This window comes from Perca fluviatilis, chromosome 9 (genome assembly GCF_010015445.1).
Source record: "Perca fluviatilis chromosome 9, GENO_Pfluv_1.0, whole genome shotgun sequence".
Lineage (NCBI taxonomy): Eukaryota > Metazoa > Chordata > Actinopteri > Perciformes > Percidae > Perca > Perca fluviatilis.
In genome coordinates, this window is record NC_053120.1 from 39,476,563 (window position 1) to 39,488,807 (window position 12,245).

The following is a 12,245-nucleotide window of genomic DNA, read 5'->3' on the forward strand; positions in this document are numbered from 1 at the left end:
CGCATGTCTTTCTGAAATACCCACGCAAGTCCCAAGTATTCCAAATATGTAGTATCATCATCATTATCAAGTGCTTTGAGTCTTTAACGTTAAACTCAGTGAACTCTTTTTAGTGCAGCATTAAACCTATTGAGGTTTGGGAGTAACTGAAACATCATTCTAGCTTAATCATTAGGTGCTTTTCCAGCGCAGGAACTTCCCCCCAGAACCAGGAACCTTCTAAAGGAACTTGTTGTGTTTCAACCTGGTTTCAACCGCAGGGACCAGGGTTTAAATAAAGTTCTGGGGGCCTATATTCTGCCCCCAAAATGGCCCTGATCAGAGGTACTTTCTGAAAGTACAGAAATATGATTGCTGTTGGCTTCCCGACTCATTTTAAAATGGAGCTGCGAATTAACATAATAAAAATGTAATTCTCTCATTGTTTCAGGTTGCATTCAAAAACACAAATAAACAACCATCAAACACTCAACAGATGATATTGTTGAGACAGGCGCTCTTGTTGACTTGACATTTATTTCAGATGTAATATGCTAAATTGTTACAGTCATATCTCAGTCACATCTCTGCTATAAACTCAGCTCAGGCTAAATTATCAGCAATAAATGTGTGTGTGTGTGTGTGTGTGTGTGTGTGTGTGTGTGTGTGTGTGTGTGTGTGTGTGTGTGTGTGTGTGTGTGTGTGTGTGTGTGTGTGTGTGTGTGTGTATGCACACATGCATGATCAGGCCTGTGTGAAGATAGTGGATATGGATCATGCATACAACTAGAGCTATACATTATGCTAGTTGTTTTAAATGACAACTTTCAAAGACCATCAATGAATCAATATGATGGAGAACAGTGATTCACAACTTAACTTGTGTGGACATGAGTTATGAGCAGTTCAACCAAAGACTATGTGAGAGTTTGTGAACTTGTCTGTTAGCGGCAGAGGACAAACAATGACCATTAACAGAAACGTAGTGTTGGCCAATCAGAGGAGGTTGTGCCTTTGGCTGAGTCTCTATCTGATCTATCAGAGGGGGGAGCAGGAGACGGTTGGGAAGTTTAAGATTTGGTAGTCCCCAGAGAAGAAGTTGGTCATTTCATGGCACAGATTAGAACCAAATTGAAACGTAAACAACTAAAATTGCTGAATGTTAACACTTTTGCAAGGCGCTGTATGCGTGTCACATTCTCATTAGGGGCTGAGCCCCCCTAAAGGTCTGATCCTAGAGTCGCCCCTGGGATTCATAGCCATTCATTTTCTTTTTCTTTTCTATTTTTTTTTTTTTTTAGTGTTTGGATTGGATTTATTACATCTAATTTCTGTTTCTAATTCAATGAATTAGATTAGATTGTTTTACTGGCGTTTCCTCTTTGTAAACTCAGTTTTGTGTACTTGGTCAATTTTAAACCTTAATTACAACTTGGGTCTTATTTTCTATTTTATTTTTTTAAAACAGAACAAAACAAAACATGACCAGAGATCAAGATCAATGCCAATGATCTAGCCATTCATTTTCATCCCTCTGGCCAAGTTTAATGCTAGTTCATTTTATACACTCTGTCTCTCTTTCAGCTAAGGGGTCCTTGGCCTAAAAACGTTGAAGATCTCTGGATTAAAGTATCCAGTATTTTACAAAAAAATACTTAAACAGAAAATACAGAACATTTTAAACATTAAAATATCCGGTAAAATCTATGAAGATTGCCACCCCCCACTACTGAGAAGAAAGCAGAAGAAATGCAGCTGAGTGTCACATTTAGAACCACCAGGGGGCAGCTTCCTTGACTTCATTATAGTGTCACGCACTGGTCAACTGTTACCTGTGCCTTTGGCTGTACCTGTGGCTGAGACTAAAGCCTGTAGACAGGTGCTAACCCACAATACATATCACAAGAGTTGTATTTGTTTTGCTCTTAAACTATACTATATATACTATATATATAGCTATACAGCAGCTATAACTGTAATTAAGTCGACCAATGTGTTATTGTAGATAAAATAAAGTATAGTGTCAGATTTCTTTTCCCTATGCAACACTAGGCCTATATAATGTGTATCAATTCCAGCCATCCTCTCATAATTCCTTAAATAATGTCTCTGGTTTTACCTCCACATATCCTACAGATGCACCACCGTCCTCACAGCCGCTTGTACTCTGCACGTGTGCGCGACCTTTGAACTGATAGCAGTGTGTGTGTGTGTGTGTGTGTGTGTGTGTGTGTGTGTGTGTGTGTGTGTGTGTGTGTGTGTGTGTGTGTGTGTGTGTGTGTGTGTGTGTGTGTGTGTGTGTGTGCCGCGCTATAAAAGCAGCCCTCCGCCTGGCAGAGAGCAACAGGTAGCCCAGGTGACGCGTCCCTCTCCCCGCTCAGAGCGCTCCGCTGCCCGCAGGTGCGTATTCCGCCATCAGCGTCTGTTCTCCTCGTGTGGAAGAGAGGCCACGTCTTCACATGTGAAATGATTGTAATCCGGGAAATCTGTCTAATCAATTTAAGGATCCAGGGAACGCGGGGAAATGTGTTATATGCGGTTTTTCTAAGTCTTCTTAGAGCCGAAGTGATAAGTTTATGTTTTTTGTAATTGTGTGTGTTATTTATTTATTTATTTTTTATCACAGTCATGTTGGAGATTTAGTTGAGGCTAAAGTCAGTAAATAAGTTCATTGTGTTATAATGACTATTACACAGATTGTTTGTAGACTAAAATCATTGCTTTAACAAGAGTTATTTTATTTTGAAAAGGTGATCTGCAAAGATAGCACATAGACAAAATGTCCACTTTATCAACATAAGCTTTTGCTCCATTAGTAAACATGATCCTTCTAATTTTGCCAATAATATAATGACATGTATGTCTGACTTGTTTTATTAATTGAATGTAACTTTTTTTCCCTCTCCCAGACAGTCATGGCTCCAAGACCACAAGTGGGGACTGATTCCTCCCCCACTCTTGGTATGTCCTTTTCTCTTGTATACTTTAAATAACCTGCTCAAACTGTGTTGTTGCCACCTTTTCTATAACATCCCCTCGTGTCTGCCCTGCATTAGATGACAAGGTTACGGCTAAAGATGTGGCCATCCTGCCGGCTTACTCCACCGTGGACCTGGTGAATGAGGATCCAGATGCAGAAGATCCCTGGGATCTCCCTGAGCTCAAAGACACTGGGATCAAGTGGTCAGGTGAGGCAGCGCTCCATTCTCTGCACAGCGTGAGAATACCTTTACAAAACCTGAGTCTGATTCATTTCCTTTGTGGATTTTTTTCTTCTGCTCACAGAGCTGGATACAAAAGGGAAGATTATGAGAGTGCTGACTGGTATTTTCAAGGCCGTTACGCTGCTGGGACTTCTCTACCTGTTTATCTGCTCGCTGGATGTTCTCAGCTCTGCTTTCCAGCTGGTCGGAGGTAAAATCACACAATTACATCTAATATGTTGGATCTTTATCACCGCCCATCACTGCACATTTAGTTCATTTACTTGATAATGCCAGGTCCAATAAATTGCTTCTTAATTAATGTGCATGGAGTGCTGTGTTTTTTACCTGAGGGTGTGTGTGTGTGTGTGTGTGTGTGTGTGTGTGTGTGTGTGTGTGTGTGTGCAGGCAAAGCTGCTGGTGACATCTTCCAGGACAATGTAATATTGTCCAATCCTGTGGCTGGGCTGGTGATCGGGGTGTTAGTCACAGTGTTGGTGCAGAGCTCCAGCACCTCGTCCTCTATTGTGGTCAGCATGGTGTCCTCTGGATGTAAGTACTGTAGTACACACACTTGGATTAGTCGACTCTTTCAACAAAGACACGTGCATGGAGCTGTAGTGTAGGGCTGCACAATATATGTTTTTTTATCGTCATTACGATATCAACTGGCGCAACAACCACATCACCAAAGGTTGCAAAATATTCGCGAAAGACACATTTTTTGTGTTGGTTGATAGAAAATATATCAGTAGAAAAATGCACTTTAAAATGTAACTTTAGTGCTGACTTTTATATTCAATTCATGTTAAATTTGTTCAATAAAAGAATGTTGGAAATTATTTCCTTTCAGTTGAGCAGTTTGTTGTATTTTAGTAGAATACTGAAAGCAGCAGAACTGAGTACACATTAATATCTGTTTATATATCGTAATATTGCAATCGCGATATTGAACAGCGCTATCGCATATGGCACATTTTCCTCATGTCGTACAGCCCTACTGTAGTCTAGAGCTGCAAAGATTAATCGATTAGTTGTCAACTATTAAAGTAATCACCAACTGCTTTGATCATTGATTATTCTAATGTGAATTCATGTTCAAACAGTTGCTTTCTACATGAGGACCTTGTTTCAAACACTATAAACAACTTAGGTTGGATTTCTCGGTTTGAGTCATAACCATTCTCTGATTCCAGCTTAAATCTTATATGTGAATATTTTCTGGATTCTTCACTCTTCTGTTCTTTGACAGTAAACTGGATATCTTTGAGTTGTAAACAAAACAAAAAGACATTTGAGGATGTCATTTTAGGCTTTAGAAGAAAAAAACACAGATTAACAGATTAATCGACTATGAAAATAGTCGTTTGTTGCAGCCCTACTATAGTGTCTCACACACTAATATAATGGCACTTCTGTTCTGCAGTGCTGGACGTTCAGTCTGCGGTGCCGATCATCATGGGCGCCAACATCGGAACATCTGTCACCAACACTATAGTGGCCATGATGCAGGCAGGAGACCGAAATGAGTTCCGCAGGTAAATCAGAGCATGTAATGATAAAGATAGGGCAAAGACAATGCTGCGGTACAATAATAACTCTAGAAACAGTGTCTGGTGCATTCAAGAGCGTGTTCCTTCACTTCCAGGGCTTTTGCTGGCGCTACAGTCCACGACTTCTTCAACTGGCTGTCTGTGCTGATTCTTCTGCCCCTGGAAGTCGCCACCGGTGTTCTCTACAAACTCACCAGCCTCATAATCAAATCTTTTAATATCCAGAGCGGGGAGGACGCCCCCGACCTGCTCAACGTCATCACTGACCCTCTCACCAACTCCATCATCCAGGTAGAGTCAAGCTTATTACAGTTTAGGTTAGTTTTAGTTAGTTTTCAGAGTGTGATTGCTAGTTTTAGGTTACTTTTAGTTTTTTCAAAAAGGTTTAGTTTTACAGTAGTGTTAGTTTGTTTTTGTTAGGGGCAAGTATATTCATCTCAGATGAATGTAGCTACATATACATACAAAATACAGGTAGATAGATAGATAGATAGATAGATAGATAGATAGATAGATAGATAGATAGATAGATAGATAGATAGATAGATAGATAGATAGATAGATAGATAGATAGATAGATAGATAGATAGATAGATAGATACTTTATTCATCCCGAGGGAAATTTTAGGCATCCAGTAGCTTAGACAATCATAACACATCAAACACACATACTGTACACACATATATCTCACATACATACAAATCACTCACAGAAATTTAGAGAGTTAACAATTTGTGATTACAAAGGTCTGGTATGGACTGACCATGTGATGCAATGACCATGATAAGGTGCTATGGTACAGGTAGGGCTGTGCAATATATTGATATTACATTAACATCAATATATGAGGCTAGATATTGTCTTCAATTTTGGATATCGTAATATGCAAAAGTGTTGTCTCTTCCTGGTTTTACAGGCTGCATTGCAGTAAAGTGATGTCATTTTCTGAACTTTCCAGACTGTTCTCACTGTTCTACTATTTGCCTTTGCCCACTTAGTCTTTATCAACCCGACAATATCGTCGTCAAATCATCAAGAAATATGCAACATTATCATTAAGAACCCTTTTTTATTTTATTTTTTTTAAATGTCTTTAAAATTGTGTTGTTGTTTTTTTAGCTGGACAAATCTGTTATCACTGGCATTGCCACTGGTGACCCAGCAGCCAGAAACAAGAGTCTGATCAAAGTATGGTGCAAAAAAGCGACTAACACGGTAAGAAATCAACAAGAGCTGCATCACGTGCATAAATGATTAGTTTGCCACACGCCAAACATAACACAGTAGCAGTAAAAACATATGATAAAGCTGTGGTTACGTCTGCTTTTTCCTGTTAATGATTGATTTTGTCCTTCTTGTATTGTGACCACAGTGATTGTGTTCTTAGATCATGCTTTGAAGGTGTGTTATTTCATAAAAGGTGGAATGTTATGTATGATAATTTAAAGATTATTATGGCAGCATTGACTTCTTAATTATTGCTGCTCAGGGGCTCAAGGTATTTGATAATAGAATGCCTAAAGATATGTACATCATTTTGGGAAAAACATAAAAGTTGCTAAGGAAAAGAGTCATTTTCACTCCCACCACCTAAAAAGTTACTTTATTTTTAAGTCAGGCTACATAACAGAGGTAGGGTATGGATTTGGCGTAAACAGCATTACTAATCTGGAAACCTATCTTTGTTCCACTGTTCTGGAGTAGAGTTCACAGAATGATCAGCCATATTTCCCCAGTAATAGAATTTAGCTCCATTGATTTGCCAGTCCAGTCAGAGGCTATATTTACATTGCTATATTTTGGTTTAAAAATGAATATCTTTTGCTACGTTCCCAGACATCTGAAAACAATTCTGACCCCGTTATGGTTTGGAATCTGCGGGGTTGTGTTGCATTCTTAATGGCCGCAAACGGAGACCTTTGTCATCACCTACACTGATGCCGATGTTTCACTGCCTGATTGGGAAATGAACTCTCATTCTCTGAGACTAAGCTACTAACGTAACCATGGCAACTACCAGAAACGGGCGGAGTAAACATGCTGCCTCCTGTTGACCCCGGCACGTGCATGCCCAGTATACCAGAATGTTGATGAGATATGCAGTTTGGGTGTGTTAGTTCTTCTACTGGAGATAAAAACATTTGTGTGCATGGACATTGCTTTTGGCTCAAAAAAACAAAACGTAGCAATGTAAATGTTTCCGAGAGATTGAGGGGAAATTACACAAAGTTGAAGCTTTTTTAAAACCCTAAAAGATTCCGGGTGTTTTTATTAGAAACCAATCGGGGCAGGAGCCCCAGAAGCCATCCCCCTGCTCCGCCCCTGCTGCTGCTCTTGCATTTAAAGCTGTTTTTGCTTTTAGACTTTCTGGAACGCAACAGTGGAGAACTGCACTGCTGGTGCAGTCTGCTGGGAAGAAGGAAACCTGACCTGGACCCAGATGAACTCGTCTTGGACCGATTACCAACAGAAATGTAAGCGTGCCTCCATCAGTGAATACCGACGGTTCAAAGAAAGAAAGAAAAAAAGAACATTTACAAAGCAATTAGGAGCATCTGATCCACTGAAGCTCAGTGATATATGAGACGCAACAACCTCCTTCATCCAGAACCTCTGATGTCCGGACAATGACTACCTTTGAGTCGTTATAGTGACTCAGCTAATACCCTCCCTTGACCCTTCTACCTGCTCAATACGTCTATTCACGCTGCCTCGTTAAAGCACCTGAGTGCCACATGACCTTAAAATGGTCAAAGTATTGTGCTTGGCTTTAATTTTCAATTTGATTACATCAGAAACTGGTCTTGAGCTCTTAAAAATAAACGTTCTTGATATCATCTCCATTTATCAAAGAAAGATTTGCTCTAAAGTGAGTCACACACATGAGGCTATTTTTGGCTGCGACATAATGAGAGTGGACGCTTAAATGCCAATCATCTCTTTGACCGTCTGTTGCAGGCAAACACATCTTCGTCAATGCTAATCTGCCGGACCTGGCCGTGGGCCTCATTCTCCTGGCCCTGTCTCTGCTCGTCCTCTGCACCTGCCTCATCCTCATCGTCAAGCTGCTCAACTCCATGCTAAAGGGACAGGTGGCCGTGGTCATCAAGAAGGTGCTCAACATGGGTAAAAAAAAAATAGCAACAATTTCCTGCCAACATGCTCTCTCCAGCCTGTTTGATAGTCAGCACATCTGCCTTCTAGGGCTGGGTATCGCCACTGATTTCACGAATAGATTCCATTCTGATTCATAAGGTCCCGAATCCATTACTTCTGCAATTCAATGTTGATTAGATATTTCAGTTGCAAAACCAATTTAGCTTGGATATGAAAGATATTCTAAAATTGTACAAGTTTCCCACTAACCTGCTGCATTATTAAAAGTATCATTGTTTAGATTAATAATTCACCCCAAAGCAGTTACGTTAATTTTTAAAATATTTACGTTAATTTTTACAATATTTCACAAGAACACACAATAAAGTGCAACTCTCCAGTCAGTGAGTTTTTTTGAGTGACATTTCATTCAGATATCATGAGGTGACACAGGGACCCGTTTTAAAATGGCCATGCCAGTTTTTCCCTCACCAAAATGTAGCTTTGGTCATTTACTTCCGGACAAGCTAGCATTAAATAGTTTGTACCCATGGATTCCTTAGGTTTTTCTAGTTTCATAAAATACACACAAGGATCAATTGTGGATTTTATGAATCCATATTGGATCATTCAAACGAAATTCGATTTAAATCTGAAAAAGCATTTTTTTTTTTAACCCAGCCCTTCAGCTCTCCATAGGGATGCTTGATGAGCGACACAGGTACAGCCTCCCTGTTGCTTTTGGCTCGCCTCCAGATCCATCAGTCCTGCTGCGTGACCGAGACACAATACTGTTGTGATAAAACTAGTCGTTTGCTCTAATCGTGAGATGGTAATGTGTGCATTAACACTGTGCTCACGTCATCAGGTTTATTGCCCACTTTCTGTGTTTCTGTTTGACTACAGACTTCCCCTTCCCCTTCGCCTGGGTTACCGGCTACATTGCGATGTTGGTGGGAGCAGGGATGACTTTCATTGTTCAGAGCAGCTCCGTGTTCACCTCAGCTATAACTCCTCTAGTTGGTAAGTCATCATTTACATATTGGTTTGGCTGTATTTTCTAATTTTTATTTTTGATTACACCATGATTTTATATCTTTGTTCTTTCACCAGGTATTGGTGTCATTAGCCTGGAGAGAGCCTATCCTCTGACACTGGGGTCTAATATTGGTACGACAACCACTGCTATACTTGCTGCTATGGCTAGCCCTGGAGAAACACTCTCCAACTCCCTGCAGGTAAGATGCAATACAAACGTTCCCTTATGTGGCTTTTTTTAGCCATGCTAGCAGCGTGGGTCTGTGAATGGCAATGTTACTTTGGTCCAAACTGAAATATCTAACTCTATTGGAAACATTTAACATTAACCAAAAGCACTCATGGTCCCCAGAGGATGAATCCTACTGATTTTGGTGATCCCCTGACTTTTCCTCAAGGGCCATCATGATGTTTAAATATTTGTTAGTTTTAGTGAAATATCTTAACTTTGTTGAAAGGTGCAAAAAATAAATACATTTATTCAGTCAGATGGAGTCTTTAGCGATTAGACTCCAAATAATTTTCTAAGGGGTAGAGAAGCCAAGAATAGGCCTATCCCCCGATGGAGTCAAGACACTGGTGGTGGTGAAGACTGGATGGAAGTACAGGAGCGTTCTTCCGGAGGAGGACCTAGGGTGCCGTGGATGAAGATGACCGGAGGTGAAAGGGGTGGAGGAGGGTTGCACGATTTGCCCGAAATGACAACTGACAGCAGCAGAGAGAAGAACAGATTTAAAGCAGGGATGCTATGATGTGATTGGCTCAAGGTATTCATGGCCAATTCTGGTTGGTTTGACTGAAGAGTTCAGCCGATCAGTTTAGGAAAGAGAGAGAGGTGAATGAAAGAAAATTAAAAACTCCCATTAGCCTCAGCTGCGCTAATTGTTTACTGCTAATTAGCACACTTTAGCGTGCTAACACGCTAAACCACATGGTAAACATTATACCTGCTAAACATCAACATACTTGCATCATAATTGTTAGCATGCTGATGTTAGCTTTTAACTCAAAGCATTGCTGGCTGATTGATATTTTCTATGAGATCTGACAGTGATCGCTTTGTTTGACCCTCATCTGTGTTTTGTTTTTCTAGATTGCACTTTGCCATTTCTTCTTCAACATCATGGGGATCTTACTGTGGTATCCAATCCCCTTCACGCGGTTGCCCATCAGGTTGGCCAGAGGGCTGGGGAACCATACGGCTAAGTACCGCTGGTTTGCCGCCTTCTACCTCTTCCTGTGCTTCTTGGTTTTACCTCTGTCTGTATTCGGCCTGTCGCTGGCTGGCTGGCAAGTCCTGGTCGGTGTCGGCGTGCCCATCGTTGCGTTGGTCATCTTTGTGATCATAGTCAACATGATGCAGTCTCGCTGCCCCCGCTGCCTGCCAAAGTTCCTCCGTGACTGGGACTTTTTGCCACGGCCCCTGCACTCCATGGCGCCCTGGGACAAGGTGGTGACCAAGGTCTTTGGCTGCTGTGGCAAACACTGCTGCTGGTGCTGCAAATGCTGCAAGTGCTGCAAGTGCTGCAGGAAAAAGGAGGACGAAAAGATTCGGAGGAACAGCCAGAAGAGTCTGGAGATGTACGATAATCCAGCCATGTCAAGAGATGAGGATACAACGGAGGCTGTTAGAGCACCAACACATCTTTAATATTATCAAGTGAAATGTGTATCTTGAGGCTATACTCAATGCAACAATGTATTTGTAACACACCTCTCTCGTTGTGGTATGTTGATGATTCCCCTTTGTTGGATTAAATGCTAAGCACTGTAGTAAACACCACCATGCGGAGAATAGGAACACAAGGGTTGGACATAGTATGAACTTGCTGTTTCCTGGCCATGTGATGTTTATTTTACGATGTTTTCAGTTTATTGTTCAGACTCACTATCTGCTATGACTTAACTATGGGTGGTTCCGAATGTTATGACATGTTTTTATATTTTTATGGTATGTGTAAGAGATTGTTGGTTTTATTTTCAACTTGAACCAGCATTTCTAAATATGTGTTATGCTTCAGTATTTAAGACTATAATATTTGTAAATTAAAGAAATTCCTATTTTTAAAGCACAGTTTTGTCAATTTTTTCCATTCAGTACATCACTTTTCAATAGACTAGTGCAGTGGCCGTTCAAAACATGTCTGTTCAGAACCTACTGCTTGGCCTCCTGTATCACTGCTAGTAGTTTTCTCCATAACCATTGTACCCTGAAAGTACTTACAAAAGGCCCTCAAACCACTTAATATGCAACCCAACTGTATATTACTGACTTGCTGTGTACTTCTCCTTCAGAGGACAACATTGTACTACTACATTAACCTAACAGAGAAATGTTACTGGTTACGTGGCCAGGGGCAGATCCAGAAGCTGCCCCAGGGAGATTCATTCAATTATGGCAACTATATAAACTATAGGTGGTGCACTGACGGTTGTTGGGCTGACGGTGGCCGGTTGAAAAAATGTATAATATCGCCCAACCCGGTCCCTAGGTAGCTAACCCCACGGTCTCCCCGCCACTGGCAGGGAAGTCAAAGTTATATATAGTTACTGACAGTGTTGTGCCTGAACGCGTTCATATTTTGGGCGAACGTGAACCGAACGTACTGTATTACTGCCTGATGAACATGTGAACTCGTTCATTCTGGTGTCTGTGAACGCCACGCTCTCTCAGTTTAACTTCGTCCAATAGGGTGCCAGATTTCTATAGAGCCTTCCAGGCCCAAACCACGGCTAAAACACACCGTAAACAGGCCTTCATATGTAGCGGAAAAAACACCCAATCTGGCAACACCAGCCACCAGTGTCGCACCGCCGCATTGGTCATCAAAACAAAAAGCAGCGTGGAGGCGACAAAGCAGCCCGGAGGCGTCGTATGATTATTTAAACGAGTTTTATGACAAGGTCGGTGAGGATGGAAAGATCTTACATTTCTGTGAAAAGAAAAAGAAAATCTGCACTTCAGTCCCATCCACAGCTAACCTGAAACGGCACGTTGAACTGATTGGATATGAAGATGAAGATGAAATCTGACGCATAGTTTCAGTGTTAAAACTGATAAAATAATTGCTGTCTGTGGTTCTATATGGGCTGTGGCAATAATTTTGAAAAATAATAGCTCGAAGCAACATATGGAAAAAAAGAACTATGAACTAGTTCATTTTTGGAACTGTGAACTTAGTTCAAAATTTTGAAGTATGAACTATGAACTGAACTAGTTCATTTTTAAATCTGTGAACTGAACTTTGAACTAGATCATGTAGAAAGTGAACTTTCTCAACACTGGTTACTGATATGTCATTTTAATTAGTCTCGCATTGTCAGACCTACCTCCACAGCGCTCCGAAGGAAGGTCTAGTTTATTGGCATTTCTTT

At 40.9% G+C, this 12,245-nt stretch overlaps 1 protein-coding gene across 2 annotated transcripts; it reads left to right on the forward strand.

The window, feature by feature from the left end:
• Positions 1-2,290: 2,290 nt before the first annotated feature.
• Positions 2,291-10,916, forward strand: slc34a2b (solute carrier family 34 member 2b). 2 transcript variants are annotated; one of them, XM_039810213.1, is made up of 13 exons: positions 2,291-2,379; positions 2,889-2,940; positions 3,036-3,167; positions 3,265-3,393; positions 3,591-3,734; positions 4,609-4,720; positions 4,831-5,026; positions 5,856-5,951; positions 7,099-7,210; positions 7,695-7,862; positions 8,739-8,855; positions 8,946-9,070; positions 9,964-10,916. In XM_039810213.1, the coding sequence occupies exons 2-13, from the start codon at positions 2,895-2,897 to the stop codon at positions 10,519-10,521; spliced, it is 1,935 nt and encodes a 644-aa protein (XP_039666147.1). In that variant the 5' UTR covers positions 2,291-2,379; positions 2,889-2,894; the 3' UTR covers positions 10,522-10,916. The 2 variants fall into 2 exon arrangements, with proteins under 2 accessions (XP_039666147.1, XP_039666148.1); XM_039810214.1 differs by having other exon boundaries at positions 2,312-2,379; positions 2,893-2,940.
• Positions 10,917-12,245: the final 1,329 nt, after the last annotated feature.